General features: G+C 36.6%; 1 protein-coding gene across 1 annotated transcript in view; it reads left to right on the top strand.

The window, feature by feature from the left end:
* The window catches only part of LOC134658170 (uncharacterized), a 126,816-nt gene extending 110,773 nt beyond the window's left edge, over positions 1–16,043 (top strand). The window contains exons 5-6 of the mRNA XM_063513782.1: positions 1,778–3,683; positions 15,885–16,043. Of these exons, the coding sequence (XP_063369852.1) occupies positions 1,796–3,676 (1,881 nt within the window). The 5' untranslated portion in view covers positions 1,778–1,795 and the 3' untranslated portion in view covers positions 3,677–3,683; positions 15,885–16,043. The remainder of the gene's footprint in view (positions 1–1,777; positions 3,684–15,884) is intronic.
* The last annotated feature ends 861 nt before the right edge of the window (positions 16,044–16,904 follow it).

Genomic DNA, 16,904 nt, shown 5'->3' with positions numbered 1-16,904 from the left:
ATCCCGTAACGTGTGTGGTGTATTACATTGCGGGCCGAATTATTTTGTATGGTTATAATTTTCAATGCATTTCTAAGTAAAATCTATCTCAATATACTTTTTAGGTCCTATGCTAACCACCGTTTAAATATTCGCCCGTATTGGATTTACACACTGTATACAGTACATTTTATTACTATACTAAGAACAATAATTTTTTCCTTAACAGCTACGAGTATAAAACACAAATCAAAATGTAGGCAATAAACACAGAGGTACCTACTTTCAGAAGCTATTACAATTTCAACAGTGTCGCAGTATCAGGACTAGAGTCTGTGCGGAAAGAGAAGAGTTGTGGAATGTATGGGGCCCAATACATTCCACGAATCTTCTCTTTCCGAACAGGCTCTATCAAGAGATGTCTTAAGGCGGGATTCAACCAGCCAGCCAGCACCAGCCAGCACCGTGCGGCACAAGCATAATCAGTACAAAAATGCTTGTAAAAACAAGTAAAATTGCTTCCGTTTAAATCATGTTCTTATACATAATTATCGGGAATCGAACGGGCACCCAGCAGTGCGCCACATCTCCGCGTTTATGACGTAACGGTAGCTCGACACCGGCAAACGCGATTGCTGTTTTACGACTGCCTCGCCGCCTAATGAATCCAAGCCGGGGCTTATAACTAACACTACTGTTTACAAGACATGTCGTAACATTGATGGGATGGAGCACTCGAGAACAACATTGGCAAATAAAATATACCCGTTTTAATGACTTTCGATTATAAGGAAAATTTAATGCAATACAACGCGAAATGTATTTTAGCTGGAAAATTGCTAACTATGATGTTGCTGTCCTTCGACATCAAAATGTTGAGTGTAGGCACAAATCTAATACCAGGCGTTTGAACTTAGAGAAGAAGCTTTTTTGCTGGCTGGAAAATTGGCCCTGAAACAAACAACTTGTCCAGTTTAAGTCCTTCTTCAGTTTACGTAAGGTTTATAGTCCGATTAGGTTTAAATTAATGGCAGGTTTCCTTGCTCCGTATTCTCTTTGCGTGCTGCACCAAACTTTTATCCGAGCGACCGGGGTATGTATACCCTCTACTGGCTTCTTACCTTTGAAGCGTTTTTAACACATTCACTGCTAAAACGCACATGTATGTGTTCAGTTTATATTGGAAATAGGGCGCTTGGCACTGAAAGTGTTAACTAATCTTCTTATTTCTGAACTCCGTGTGACTCCGTAGCCCTATTAATGAGTAAAGACAAGTATTAAAATTATTAACAGTATTTATGTATAGACTAAGTACAGTGTTTAGTAGTCTTAATTGTATTGCAAAGGAATCCGAAAGTCGGAGAATGTCGACGTTTTTATGTATAGGTTATAAAAAGGCCAAAGTTTATATTATTTTGCATTCGATGAGCTATTAAAACTGTAGGAGCATAGGTCAACACTGTACTGTTATTCATGACGCTTTTAGGCTCATGTCAACCAGTATAAGTGAGGATGAAATATTTCGCGAATTATGTAGTTGTTCTTCAGTTATGATACGGGAACGTGAGGGTTCTAGGTTCGAATCCAGGTTTATAAATACCTAATTAGTTGTGTGCGTTGTGATTAAATCTTCTCGCTTGTCTGGGACTGTAAGTTGATGGTCACTAGACCATAAATGTAGTGTATTCATGAATAGTCATATGATCAAGATTGTAGTAGGAAATGGCGAATGAACCCTGTGTACAACCGGACTGGTTTATTATGGAGATATTAATTGTTTTTATTTCTTTTTTTGCAGATGTGACTAAAGCCCACGATGGCAGCCACGGACGGCCAAGTCGTAGTCGCTGCATCCCGCTGGTCCGATGAAGGAAACTACCTCCGGGAGTACGTCGCTAAACACCGGCTGCCCAATGTCGCCAAGATCATCAAGGGACAGTACGGCGGGCTTGGCGTGCCCACTTTGCCAAGCCCTAGTCTACAGAGCACTGCCTTACTTGTTTCAGCAGGAAAGAGCAAGAAGATAATAGCACAAGCCATCAAACTGAAAGAAGGAAGACGTATGGTCAGTGTCGGACCACGGATCGCCATCCCAGAGACATACAAAGGCTATTTTGAGTTACTTAGCGAGGAAGGGAGGGCAGTCAGAGGCATAGAATCTGTGGCAGAACTAGCTAGGAGAAGGCTTGATGATGGTTGTCTCGTCAGGGAACCTATCAGAGTAATTTGTGGTAAAACTGACTTAGATGGAACCGTGACCGCTGACGGTGCAAGAAATTTACCAGCAGGTGAAGTCATCATGCCTAGAGGGGAAACATACTTAGGGAAAAACAAATATTTGAAGTGTACGGATTCAAAAGGAGACGTCGTTCTTCTCAGCTTGGATCAAAGAGGAAAATTCTCTGCCGTTGCCAAGGAAGAAAATATAAGTGGAGTTCATACTGCAAAAACGTTACTGACAAAACGACTGCCTATTACTGTGAGACTTGTGCATGGTACCCCTCCTAGAGGTATAAAAAGTTCGAACCATTTTGTCCCAGAAATTCGACTCCTATCTATGTTCGAAGAAGAGCACGTTTTCGCCTTACCGTTGCAAAAAGAAGGAAACGCATTAGTAGCTTTGCCTTTAGCTGCACCAATCAAAATGTTGAGATGCAAAAACGAAGAACAGATAAAAAACTTTATGGAATTTTCTAGGCTCGTCGAAAAATGTAATCGCTTGTTAGTCGAAGTGGTTGATAGGATACACGTATTAGATGGAAAACTGGGCGATCCTAAAAGGCTTTTGAATACTCCTCTTCATGCACCACCGTTACTTAAAACTGGTTATTTCTTACGGAGAAGTGCATCTTCAGACACAGCCAATCAACATAAACATTTGTCTAGGCATAGCCATATTTACAGTAGCCACAGAGATGAGAATAGCATTCCTGATGAGAACGAAGAAATCGATCGGATCTACGATTACGTACGAGGCTTCGCTCCTCTTCCTAAGAACATAAAAGCATCTTACACAAATGAACCACATCTAAAACACGAAACTGCTCCATCTTCTCCTGCAGCTACGCCTATCCACATGCCTTTAATTACTGAGATTAAACCCGAGCCACCACCAATAGAAACTATTCCATCCAAAAAACCTATAAATCCGAAAGCAGAGAAGAGGACGCGAAAAACTGCCGTAACCACAAAAGAAGTTCCCATAACAGTTTATAAAGAAAAATGTTCCATCGCCCCGGCGCCGAACCTCCCTAAATTGTATATCAAAAACGGTATCAGTAATAATAAAAGTAGGATGGTTTTTAGACAGAAAAGCAACTCACCGACTAAAGAGTCTCCTAGTCCTATAGCTAGTCCAATCAGACCATTAACGAAAGGCGATTCTCCAATCTTTAATATTAGGTATAAGAGTCTTTCAAACATTCATCAAGCTATGGAACTTGATGGCACCCTAGATTCAAGCCACTCAGGAGGTCGGACATCCGGGGACTCGGGAAATGGTCCCAAGCTTCCCGAAAAGAGATCAAGGAAACTTAGCAGGCCTAAATCTCTCACCAACCTGGTTTGGGAAATGAAAGGTTGTCCAGTAGAGACAGTAGAGAAGCCTAAGGTTCGGAGTAAAAATGAAGGGTACAAGAAGATCGGAAACAAGTTGTCCCTAGGAACACAGAAGAGGGTACCGACGTTGTATCTGTAATTTCTTGGTAAGTCTAGGTTGATTTTATTTAACTTAACAATTACGTATTTAATATAAATTACCCTAACATTTCGATAACAGATTTTTATGTCGCAGACTTTGTAATGTCACCGAAAATGTGAAGTGATGGACAGTCGAGAAGTACTATGTTTTTATAAGAAATTAGTACGGTCTACGAGAGAAGTTGATAGACTTGTAAAAAAGGTAGTCAGCAATAAAAGTGGGAATAAATAAAACAATCTCTTGAAACCAGGACTCTCAACCCTCATCCCCTAGCACAGATAAAGGGATAATCGCCGTATTTGTAGTTAATAAATAATTTAATATCGCAGACAGGTCAAACCTAAACATCTAGTATAGTAGGGTCATCTCATGGATCTTCTTTCGTATTGTGTAGTTCGCGCCCTAGCTGGGGTCGATAGCTCAATTTATGTGCCGTCACAATCCCAGCGCCATTAGAGTTGCACGCTCAGGATGGCACATGTCGTGGCATATCACGATTACTTGCAGAATGGCAAGTTGCAACGTTTATTATAATACTTCAGAATGATTTCCCCAGGAACAAACAAAAATAATAAAACATATTTGTATATTATAAGTATGTACAAATAGATTTGGAGACTAAAAAAATGTTTATTTCGCTATATAGCTCATGCGTCAAGGGTCATGGACTAAGCAGCGATTTCTACATGTAACAAAAGGTCCTAATTAAAAAAAAAAAAACAATATTTGGGCACAAACGGTACATGCTTCTTATAACTAATGTCTATACAATTAAATTATATATATATATATAAATTACATATATATATAAATTACATTAAAATTAACTATACTTAAATAACACTTAAAACTAAACAAGGCCTACTACTAAATCTTAATCTAAACTAACAACTAACAAATTCACAATCTATTCACCAAAAAAAATTGGTATTGATATTATGGGTGGTTATTTTCACTATTCCATTGTTATGATTGGCTAAGGTAACAAAAAATATCATTTGCTTTATAGAGTATACTTGTAAGCATCTAAGAATAGTAGAATAACATTATCCAACTATTCAATCTCAACTTTTTTGACCCTACCAAACTTGGAACGATAAAAAATACTTTTTTTTCCAAATCCTACAAGAAATGATGTATTCTTAACGAAATTAACATCATCAGAAAAATATTATGTAGGTAGGTAAGTACCTACATTATTTAGATTTCCTTTAAGCGCAGTGTAACAGTAACAGAAAATAACAACTTTCAGGACTATCTAGGAAGAACAAACATACTTACGTATAGGCGCGACTAGGCGTGATCACTTGCGAAACAAGCTTAAACATCGATTGTACTAAAATAAAACAAGTATGGCACTAAAATAAAACAAGTGACAGCACGCACGTCGGCACCTATAAGAGCGCACGCGCACATAACGCACGCATACGAATAATTGCGTGTCCAAACACTATTCATTTGAGATCATGATCACTATAAATGCCACTGACCGATTCGCAGATAAGGATGTGGCTGGGACGTTAGCGGAGCGGGACCAGGGAGATAAATAATTAACTTATAGTTATTTATTATAAATCTACTTACACATGTAAACTAGTACCTATACAAATAAGACTCTAAAAAAAAAAAGAAGAACGAACGAGAAGGTATTTATTACGAAGCCAGAGAAAATCGTAAATATACAAGATAACAGTTTAACTAACACGTTTAAAAAAATCGTAGATATATGTTAAACGTAACGGACACATTAAACGTAGCTTATTTATGCCGTCACATGCTTACTCCAGTCATTTTGATACAGGGTATGAAAAAAAAAGAATTGATCATCAATATCACTTAAGCATTATAAAATAACTTAACTATATCAAATAAATAACGATTATAAAATAGGTACCTATACCTACTCGTAAATTTTTATCGTTGAATTTTGCGTAGTTGTGACGTAATTGATTATCTACACTACACCTACCTAATCTAAACACAACTAACGCATACAATGCGACAAGCGACAACTCAGTAAGATTTGTAGCTTTACAACTCAGTTTAACGTTTGGCGTGGCTTTACCTCTTTGTAATCAGAGCTAAGTTATATAACAGTCGTAATTATTGGGATTCATGTCGATAATTCAAATCGAGAGTGCGTCCAATTACCAAGGCCTAGGAAACCATTAAACGTAGAGGCATAACTTAAAGCTTACTGTCCAATACATATAGGCTTTAATTCAGGATTAGGTAGCCAGGGCGTGTCTGGGTTGGCCAATTGCAGTAGCTATTAAATGAAAATAGGGGGTAGATACCAAATTATTATCATAGTTGAATGAGAGGTTTGTACATATCTTGAATTTTTGTATGACTGGTTTGAAAGGTAGAGTCGAGTAATAGAGTCTGCGTTACACACATTTGACGACTTACATACAAAGCGACTATTTCCAAAACTACGTGTACTACCAAAAACAGGCCAAGTGCGAGTCGGACTCGCGTTCCAAGGGTTCCGTGCATTAAGTCCGACTCACGCTTGACTGCACATAGGTAAAGAACTATTTTGTGTTTTTTTTTTTATAAATTTTAGATCCAGTATAGTTTCGGAGATAAGGGGGGAGGCAATGGTCGAACAGACAGTCAGACGGACGCACGAGTGATCCTATAAGGGTTCCGTTTTTTTCCTTTTGAGGTACGGAACCCTAAAAACTTATCTAGAAACCTTAAAGGTTGATTTTTATTAACAACCTTGAAAAAAGTGCTAAAATATATATATTTTGTCATTCATGTAGGTATATGTATCAGGGATGTTGCGAACATCCGCATCCGCATCCGCAACCGCGGAACTTCCGCATTATTTTCAACATCCGCATCTGCATCTGCATCCGCATCCGCATAAAATCGATGCGGAGCTCATGCGGATGCGGATGTCGAACAAGTCGGTACAGGAACGTCTTAGCGGCGGCGTAAGTGCTAGGTAATTTCGTCATTAGTGTCATTACCTATAACGAAATCGTCTAGATCCAGAAAAGTCGGCCAAGTTACTGTTTATTAAATATAACGCACCTATATTCTTGCTCAAATACTAAATGTTTCGTTTTTTTTAAATAAAAAAATACTAAAAATGTAATATTTGACGTTTTCTAAGTACCTAATCTTGACATCCGCATCCGCATCCGCATCCGCGGATGTGAGCCTTTAAATATCCACATCCGCATCCGCTTCCGCGGATGTCAAAAAATCTGCATCCGCAACATCCCTGGTATGTATCATGCCCGAATAGGCATATATAATGATGTCATATTGAAGTGCTGATAAAAGAAATATTTGACTCCCCTATATAATATCGATTTACCCGTGATTCATCATTTGATTTCATGATCTACTTAGCTACATAGACTATCGTTTAGTCTGGTAAGGAAGCCACAAACAGATACATACAAATTGTACGCGTACTACTGCGAACACCATAATCTCTCAATCGACTCCTGCGCAAGGTGCATCGCGAAAGCGCTGGCATTTGCGCGACATTTAACCGACGCCTGCCATTTACTGAATTTAAATATACATAGGTACTAATATTACCTACGTTTTACGATTCTCCAGCTAAGGATGCTTTGACTAAGATATGCCTCTTTACAAACTGCGGTTAATATTAATCACAGTGAAATTAAACATCGATTTTGACGGGTCTAAAAGCGGCCATGTCGGTGACGAGACATATCTAGAAGTATATTAACTAACTTATATCTTTTTCAGACCTTGTGTCAGTGAAAGGAGTAATTTAATAGTAGGTAATAATTCACTGGATCAATCAGGTTAATACAAAGTAACCTGATTGATCCAGTCAATATTACTACGTAGGAACCCTTCGTAAATCACATTACGCCTACCTTCTCTATAAACTAAATATGTGATACGGTCTTATTTAAGGCCTTAGAAGTAATTTTACGCACAATCGGATCGCATGACGAATGCAGACGTAACACAATGCCTGAGACCAAGGTGCCGTTAAATGTCACGGTATTTCCTGGCCAGTACCAACAGGTTTAGTTTTAACCTGGCCTGTAAGGAGGTCAAAATTGCCCATGTATAGTACCTATATAGTATTAAGTATCTACTTACAGAATAAATATTTATCGCGACAATAAAACATAGTGTATGAGATATTAAAAATACAGTCTCAATGTATTTTGCCTCTCTCACTCTAATTTATTATGAATTCGCATTCATGATATTCATATCATTAGTGAGAAGATATTAAAATGAAATCAGTATAATTTCCCCAAGGGGAAGAATAAAAAAATTTGCTCATGTTCATACCCGTGATACCCAAAAAGCACAGATTGACGGACCGAGTTATGTTCTAATTCCATGGAGTGTCCAAGATATTATTTTTTTTATTTTTACGTAAGAATTATTAGATCACCCAGAAATAAATCTGTAAGTGATAAATTTATAATAAACATCTAATTTATGTGCCTAAAAATAAAACTATAGACGTTGTTAAGGGTATTTCTGTCTTTTTTCGTACCTAGGCATTGAATAAATGTCTTATCACACTTGTTAACTGTTTGGGTAAATTAAAGGCAATAATCGTTAATTTTAAAAGGACAATATTTAACATGTAACATGGTACCTAGTGAGTATTTCACAACTTTAAGGTAAGGGAAGGTCAGCTACATGAATGTGTATAAGAAAATAGTTTTCATCAATATCAACATCACCAACGATAACTAAGTTCAGGGCATGTTCTCTGAGTGCTCTGCTTTAAGTTCTTTTCAACTTGGTACGGGCCCGCTACTTGCGTATTTTGTAAAAACATGCATCGTTTTTAGAAAAGTCAATGTTTTTACAAAAAAAATCAAAATGCAGTCTTCAAGTAAAATTCATTGGTTATAAATAATAAATAGTACACAAATCATATACTCGAGTTCCGACCAATAACTCTCACGTCGAGGATTAGTAAATTTATGTCGTAGGTAATAATGTTATTTAAGTTAGGTATATATATATATAGGTACCATAAAATAAATTGTGTATTTGTTTACTAAAGACATCTTGACAATATTAAATGCCGTCGCAACAAGATAGGCAATATTTTAATTTAAAAGTTGTTAAAACTGAAAAGAGTCCTCTCCTCGGCAAATATTTACGAGGCATAAAACATGCACCGTACGTGAACCGTTAGTTTTTAAACCGCTGGATACTTTAACGCGACTACTTTGGCGTTTAAATTAATGTAGGTAGGAGCTTGTTATTAAGTCTTAATTATTATTGGCAGCCCAGCTCAAAACGAGGAGTTGGCAAACCACGTCGGCGATGGCGAGACGAGCTAGACTCCTTTTTAAAGGAATGGCCAGAGACTGCACAGGATCGGGAAGACTGGAAAAAGTGGGGAGAGGCCTTTGCCCAGCAGTGGGACATTACAGGCTCCTAATAATAATTATTATTTACAGGACATGCACACGGAGGGGATACTTCATGATAATTATTACTTGGGGTTTGCTAAGGGACTTCATTTGGTAAGGGAATTCTTTTAAATAAACGTATCGGGCGGCCTTTAAATTTCATTCCCGGAACATAAATTGATACTGTAAGCTTTACAGTATTTATCTAGTACCTAAGATCACTGTAAACATTATTTAAGTCAGTCAAATTTCGTGTGCATGAAAAACATGTTGTTTACATGCACAGCAAAGTCGCGTTGCTAAATTATTTTAATATCAAGCTCGCAATCTGATGGTGTAAAAGCGGGCGCGGCCGCCGGGGAGCGCCGCCATTAGGGACATTTATGCCACAATTACTTCATATCGCGGAATAGGTACTGCGTAGCTTTACGAATGCTACTGTTCTAATACGTCTTACACTGAAAAGTATTTAGGTATCTATATTGCGATCAAAACACCAGCCGCAGTAAATAATATCAATCGTATGTCAGTTGTTTGTTTTATTCCAATCTACACTGTTAATAGTGATGTCAAAGTTAAAAGTACCTAATCGGATTAAATAAACGATAGTGTCTGGAATATGTCTGGACCATTTTTTATCGTTGGGTGTTTGTAAATATTTATTACTTATGATAGATAATGTTACTGAACAGCATAATATCCATAATTGCTATGCGCTACCATTGATTAGAAACTTACACAGGCAGTTGCCAGTCCACAACTTGTACAGGACGACGACTTCTGTGTTAAAAAACGTGTCTAAAAGAAACACTAATGCGCGAAATCCCTATGAATTTGTGTTGAAGGTCTGAATCTAAATAAGGAAAGTTTAGACTAATTTTCTTTATGTATGTGGCATGGTGGATACTTCTATGATTTACCTGACAACTAGTTACATAAGTAAAATATGCTTTGGTTTAATTTCCCATTATGTTTCACTGGAAAGTTAGCGCACCCTGGGAGCCCCGCCCAGCCATTAGGGACATTTCGCCACAATTAACTTATCGCGTAATAGAAAGCAGCAAATGCGAAATTGTTGCACGCCACTATCTGACGCTATAGTTTATTTACTTATCTGTGGTTATGTAATTTCGAAACAGGTATATAGGTATGGTACAAAAGCCACTTTATCTTAGCCCGAAACACTTTAGCACAGTTGGTAAAGTATAGTGACTGCTTACAAATCTCGATCCTGTGCTCAAATCCCGGTCACATATATTTTTTTGTGATTACAATCATTATGTCATTTTGTCTTACAATTTCGAATATGTACATAATACATAGGTACAGAAAAGTCGTGACCTTAAGTGCTCGGAAACACTCTACCTACCTGAATAGGTATCTAGAATGTAAGAACTTGATAACCTTAAGACTTGCATCGTTGCTGCTCTCTCCACTATTTATTCCTACAATATCCTTAAGGGTGCAATGTAAGTGTGCTCAAGCAAAAACTAGTAGCTTAGCACGGCCGTTTTTGCTCGCTATATAAAAGCACATAGATGGAGGACCTAGATAGCGTACTTCTTTGAAATCTATTTCGATCTCCGCACTATCAATCAGGCTATTTTATTTATATTGGCTACTGTGCACAACCGTATGTTCTTACTTTGTTTCCAGTTAGTATACCTACTAAATCTAATTTCTTACAAAATGTTTGTATAATAGACAAACAGACGGGCGTACCGAAATTATAAGGGTTCCTCATTGACTAGAGAACCCTAAAAACTTAAATGTGGTCCATGCCTTGAACCTTGCTGCATGTAATTGATATAATTGTATACCGTGTCATAGAGAAAAAAATACATAGAGTGCTCACTCCATACATCAGTTTTAGTACCAAAAAGACTATTAGCATCTAGCATCGAGTAGCGGAACTATCAGTACTACTACTTGACAATAGATGTAGCACCTACCGGAAAGTCTTATGCTGTTGAGATAAGACTTTCCGGTCGGTGCTATATCTATTGTCAAGTAGCAGTACTGATAGTTCCGCTACTCGATGCTAGATGTAGACACTGAAATTAATAGTCTGAACTGATGTATGGAGTGAGCACTCTTGTCTTTATTTCTCTATGACCGTGTTTATAATGAGCTCGAGTATAATTTTCAAACGACAGTATATTTCATCGTGTAACGTTATGGGTTGGTCGCAAACCGCTAAACTTAGTAAAATTGAGATGCCAGTCTATTCGACATTTTATTAATCTTGTGAATCGAGTTTAGACTTAGGCACAGATACTAGTTCAGCAATATCAATTCAAATGTGTATCTTCTTCCTCGCGTTTTCCCATTTTTGCCACGGCTCATGAGAGCCTGGGGTCCACTTGGTAACTAATCCCAAGAACTGGCGAAGACTCTAGTTTTTACGAAAGTGACGCGGGTAAACTAGGCCTTATTTAAATTAGTCTGGTTTCCTCACAGTGTTTTTCTTCATCGAAAAGCGAATGGTAAATATCAAATGATATTTCGTACACAAGTTCCGAAAAAACTCATTGGTACGAGCCGAACCTACAAAATATCTTATATATATTCATTAGAAAAAACGACTTCCATTAAGCATAAAGTATTCAATTTGTAGTTAACGACAATTCATAAAAAATAAAAGCTACACACAATTCATTTTTTGTAAAAAAAAAGTTTAAGCGTAGGTAATGCAGATTAAAAAAAGATAAGGATAGCAAAAAAGTAATATTTTTCAGCTGTTAGCGAGTTTTATGTTATGAAGTAAGGCAACCGGTCACAGCTGTGCTAGGTCTTAGACCAACGTCCTATCTCCTATAAATAAAGTTTGAATAATGTAATAGCTTTGCCACCGATCGTTTTTATGCTTCTTTTTTACCTTATTCATGAGATATGACCGGCTGATTTGTTTTAGGTTTATGGCAAAAATATATAATCCTAAGTTTTTTTTAATACCGTCTTTTATGTAACATACGAGCACAAAATGCTGTGTCTCACAGCTAAGTGTTATCACTATTTTAATATTAATATAGGCCGGTAGCTTGAACATGTCATGCTCGCTTAAAAGTCTTTGCTTACGGTGGCGTCGTTGATCGGGTCGCCACTTTCCCGAATGAAGGTTGAGGGAGGCGATGGCTGAGATACGCGTCGTACTCGTGAACGGGTGCTGTTTGTGGAGACGGGTCTGTTTAAGCTAACACGAATATATTTAGTAACTTTATTTTTTAATTTAATTGCAGTGAGACGCCTCATTCGGTTCTCGTATGTTTTTTTTTTCTCGTAATGTGTTAATCATACAGGATTGTGACTCTTGGAGACCCTATACATCTCTAAGGATAATTTGATAAACTATGTTATTTTTTAGTTCTGACACTTAGAGACATTTACACCTCTAAATAAGTTTAGATTTTTTTGCCATGTATCTGTTTTGTTTTTATTTTAATATTATTATTATAGTTTTTTTATGTAATTCGACATTAAGAGACCTTATACATCTCTAAGTAATTGTATTACGTTAGTTTGATTTGGTAGTTGTAGTTGTATTTAATAATTGTTGATGTATAATTATTATTATTTTGCTTGTATGTAAATTCAATGTTGACGTGTAAAAGTGCCCTTGTGGCCTATTTGCTGAATAAATGTTGAAGTTGAAGTTGAAGTTGAATCACTGTCATATTTGAGTCAATCCAACTTATATGTAGGTACAGGTGTAGTGCATAATGATTTCCCTTCGTATTTTCACGGAAACGTACGAACGTGTCTTGCTATTTCAGTCAGTCTCAGTACAAAAAGTACTGAGGTTGATTTAAGCAGCATGACAAATACAAATGTTTCCATGAAATTACGAAGGAAAACAATTATGCACTACATCTTGTATATGATTATTTTGTGGGAACTGTTCGACTCGTCAGTGACAAGAGAGTGTGAAGTGACAGGTCAGGGGCCCTTTTCTTAAACGGTATTAGACTAATATTATTAGTCTACGAACTGTCAAATCGTATGGGTTGCCATGACAACACACTAATAATATTAGACTAATACCGTTCGAATAATGGACCCATGGTGTTACTCTACGAGTACCATGTTATGGCCAATATGGGCTATATCTGCCTCAACGTTTTCTAAGTGAACGTAGTTTAGGAGCTAAATCCTATCTGTCGTTTTGGAATGTTAAATAGGAACATAAGAATAAAATATATTTATATGTTCATATTAATAGGTAGGTATTACATAAGAAGGCAAGTAATATTTAAATTACTGAAATGTATATTAAGTAATCTCTCCAGAACACCTATGTACCTAATTCCTGCCTAACGTTTACAGACCATAAATAAAAGACTTGTTTGTATGAGTTGATTATCTACCTTTAATTTCGTTTCCTCACGCTTGTGTCAGATTTCCCTCCATAATATAGCATTTCTACTAGAAATAATTCTCTACTACTAATGAAACCAAGCTGTATAAATCAGCAATAAGGTAAAACCGCATTGCAGGAGGACAGTTTTAACTAATTAATCAATAATATAACTCCATTATTCACATTAAACAGCAGACCTATTTGAATAATTTGACACGAAGACATAAAAACATCTAGAAACTACAATAATAAGTGTGTTTATTTCTTAGCGACATTATGATACCTGTTTATAGAATAATTACCTTACTTATATGTATATACTATTATACAAGTTGTATGTACATTAAGCAAACGGTCATAAACATGGTCTATAACTTTTTCTAGTTGTAATGAAATATAATAAATAAAACAAAACGATTTTTCTAACCGTGATATATGAGCAGGTCAAAAAGTAATTACGAGTAGCAGTGACAGTGAAATAACTAGGAAGAGTTAAGCGCGCTAGAAACGTGTCATATCGTATTGAAAATCACAGTCACGCAATTTAAAATAAAATGCAAATCTGCGCAGACAACCGAATCGGCAAACGTGTGCGAAACAACAAACAATCCAGTCGTTTAATGGCTAATTAGATTTGCATTTATTTGGGGAATTACTCCGGCACCGTATTAACTGTATCTCGGTGTGTTCGTTCCGCTCGGCAGTGCTATTAGCGTACAGTGAACCAGGGATAGCTGACTACTGGGTGTAAGATGGCGCTGGTTTTATCACGAATATTTTGGGCAATTATTATATTTTTGCCAGAGAAAATAAAACTAAAATATTTTTTTTTGCTTTTGTTAATAGGTTGAAGTTACCAAAAACCCTGTACTTAATGAATGCTGATTGTAACTGCGGCAAAATTGGTAAACAATTTTATTGACAAATTAAATAAATAATATTTTGCAAAATTTTGCGCTATTTCCATACAAAATAAATATATGCTGTACCAATTTGCCTTAACTCGATTTTAATGATTTTCAAACTTCCATATAACAATCATGTCCAACAGTTTATTAAAATAATTCACTCTGCCTCTAAAAATAATTTACTCTGACATTCGTAATAAAACTAAACTATACGGAACACAAAACCGGCAAGCTCGTGTCATCACGCAAATAAGTCTAGACGCTAGACAAGTTTTAATTGTAACCAATTATTTACCTACTATATTCTCGCAAATTATTTATTTCTGACCGTTCTTGTTTGTAACCTAAAATAATAACATAGTTTCAACACTTTCAGTATCATGTTTCTATATATGCTTTCCAATGAACAAAATTATGTCTGTGGGTAAATAAATATAATTAATTGAGTCAACTATGATAATTTACACTGTTTTGAAGACATGCCCACCTAGTTAGTCTACTTATTGTACATCCGGCGTTCAGCCACGATTGAAAATTGTGTAAAAATATTTTAAACGGCTATTACATTAACCAAATTAGATATTTTGAATAATAAACAAGAATATTAAATTATAAACGGCAGTATTTTAAAACTAAAACTCGCCACTTTGGCCGTTACTACCAGTATCTATACTATCTATTTGATGCTGACTATACTAGTCGTGTATAAGGTATAAGCACAAGAAGTGATAAGCAAGTTATGTATCAGGCGATTATGAATGTGTCTTTACTCTGGCGTTAACATTGCAAACTAGACACTAAAATACAAGTACCTAATAACCTAATGTATTGCGCAAGTTTTTTCCCGTCGGAACATAAATCAAGATATTATCTGTCAATTTAAAATAAGGCATGTTCGAAATAGGTCGTTGAACCAACGCGCGCGGCGAAACGCCCGTTTCCGAACGCTTGCGCAAGCCGCGATGGGGCCAAAAGATTATTTTTTAAATATTTTACCTTACCTGCTTGAAACTTATGTCGAACAAATAGGTAGTATAATTTTGAAACTAAGTCGAAACTTACGGCCCGATACGAACTTTAAGATACGTCAATTAATTTCTTCCAACAAAAACGTAACATTTGACACTGACACATCCAATCCATATCGTTTCTAAATAGATCTATTAATTGACGTATCTTAAAGTTCGAATCGAGCAGATAATGCAATACGTATATGTATTATCCATGTACTTAATATCTTATTTGACAATTAAAGTCTGTGCGGAAAGAGAAGAGTCGTGAAATGTATGGGATCCAATACATTCTACGACTCTTCTCTTTCCGCACAGACTATATAGCTAAACCACGCTGAACACTGATGTATTTTATATTTAGTCATGTACGAAACCTAAGTCACCTACGAAATTGTCCGTCCCTCCCTTTTTGTATACAAACAATTATTATTTATTACACAAACATACAGGGTAAACAAGACTAATATCGACCCTCTTCAATTATTATAACTTCTCCAATCATTAAGAATATTAAATATACACTTTTATTGATTACAGGGTGCAATGGTGAAGATCTTCGAAGACGAACGAGACAAGTATCTCCGGACTGAAGTGCGCCTGCAGCCAACACTTGAGCATAGACCAAGGACGATTTTACAGCTGAAGTAGATGGCTCTGTATGACCCCGTACGATCAAAGAATTTAATTTCAGTAGGTACCATTTCGAACCTTGTCACAGTGACAATAGTGTGAGGTCCCTATTAGCAACTTTCATATTAATTGTCACTTTGACAAGGTACGAAATGGTACGGAAATTAAATTATTTGACTGTAGGTACATTGTACAGTTACTAGGTTGTCAAGCGCTAACTTTTGACAATCTAGTTATTAGAAACCGCGTAGTTCAGGTGTCAACTATTCAGCTACAATATTGTGCACTAATTTACGCGTCTTGTTATTCCTTTATCTATGACTTGAGCTGTCACTGTCGCATAGTATTTTAACCTTGTATGTTCCCCTTGAAACCGACCCCTACTTGGCAGAATACACAACTTTGTTAAGTACAAAATGTTTGATGTAACTTTTATCGCATAATGATATCATTTCCTATAGGTAGGTAGTATAAACGTAAATGATCGAAAATCGAATGTGCTAATCAAACGGTGTGCACCTAGTTGTGGAGTCTTTTCAAAAACCCGGTTAGACTAATTTGATTTAACGTCAAAAAATGTTCACGTAATAAACTTTACTCTTGTTTTATCAGATTGATACTAAGATAGACGTCTGAGTGCTCGTCTCTGTCCCAACACATGTCATATAAAAATGGCAGCAGCCCTAGTAGCACGGTCGCATTTTTATCGTTTATCACCATGCCTGTCACGTTCTAACAAGTATGTAAGTGCGAAAGTGACGGGCATAGTGATAGTCGATAAAAATGGAACCGTGCTGAGCCCGCAGGCTGGCATCTACTGGGAATAGCATGAAAACTAGGACGTTTACCTAACACCAGGCTAGGAACCGGTTTTTTCTTGATACAAAAAATACCGGTATTATTTCGTTCTTTTTCGTTCTTTGGTAT

The sequence above is a fragment of the Cydia amplana genome, chromosome 2, assembly GCF_948474715.1.
Source record: "Cydia amplana chromosome 2, ilCydAmpl1.1, whole genome shotgun sequence".
In the NCBI taxonomy this organism is placed as follows: Eukaryota; Metazoa; Arthropoda; class Insecta; order Lepidoptera; family Tortricidae; genus Cydia; species Cydia amplana.
The sequence above is the reverse complement of the archived record's forward strand: the minus strand, read 5'-3'. Positions and strand labels throughout refer to the sequence as shown.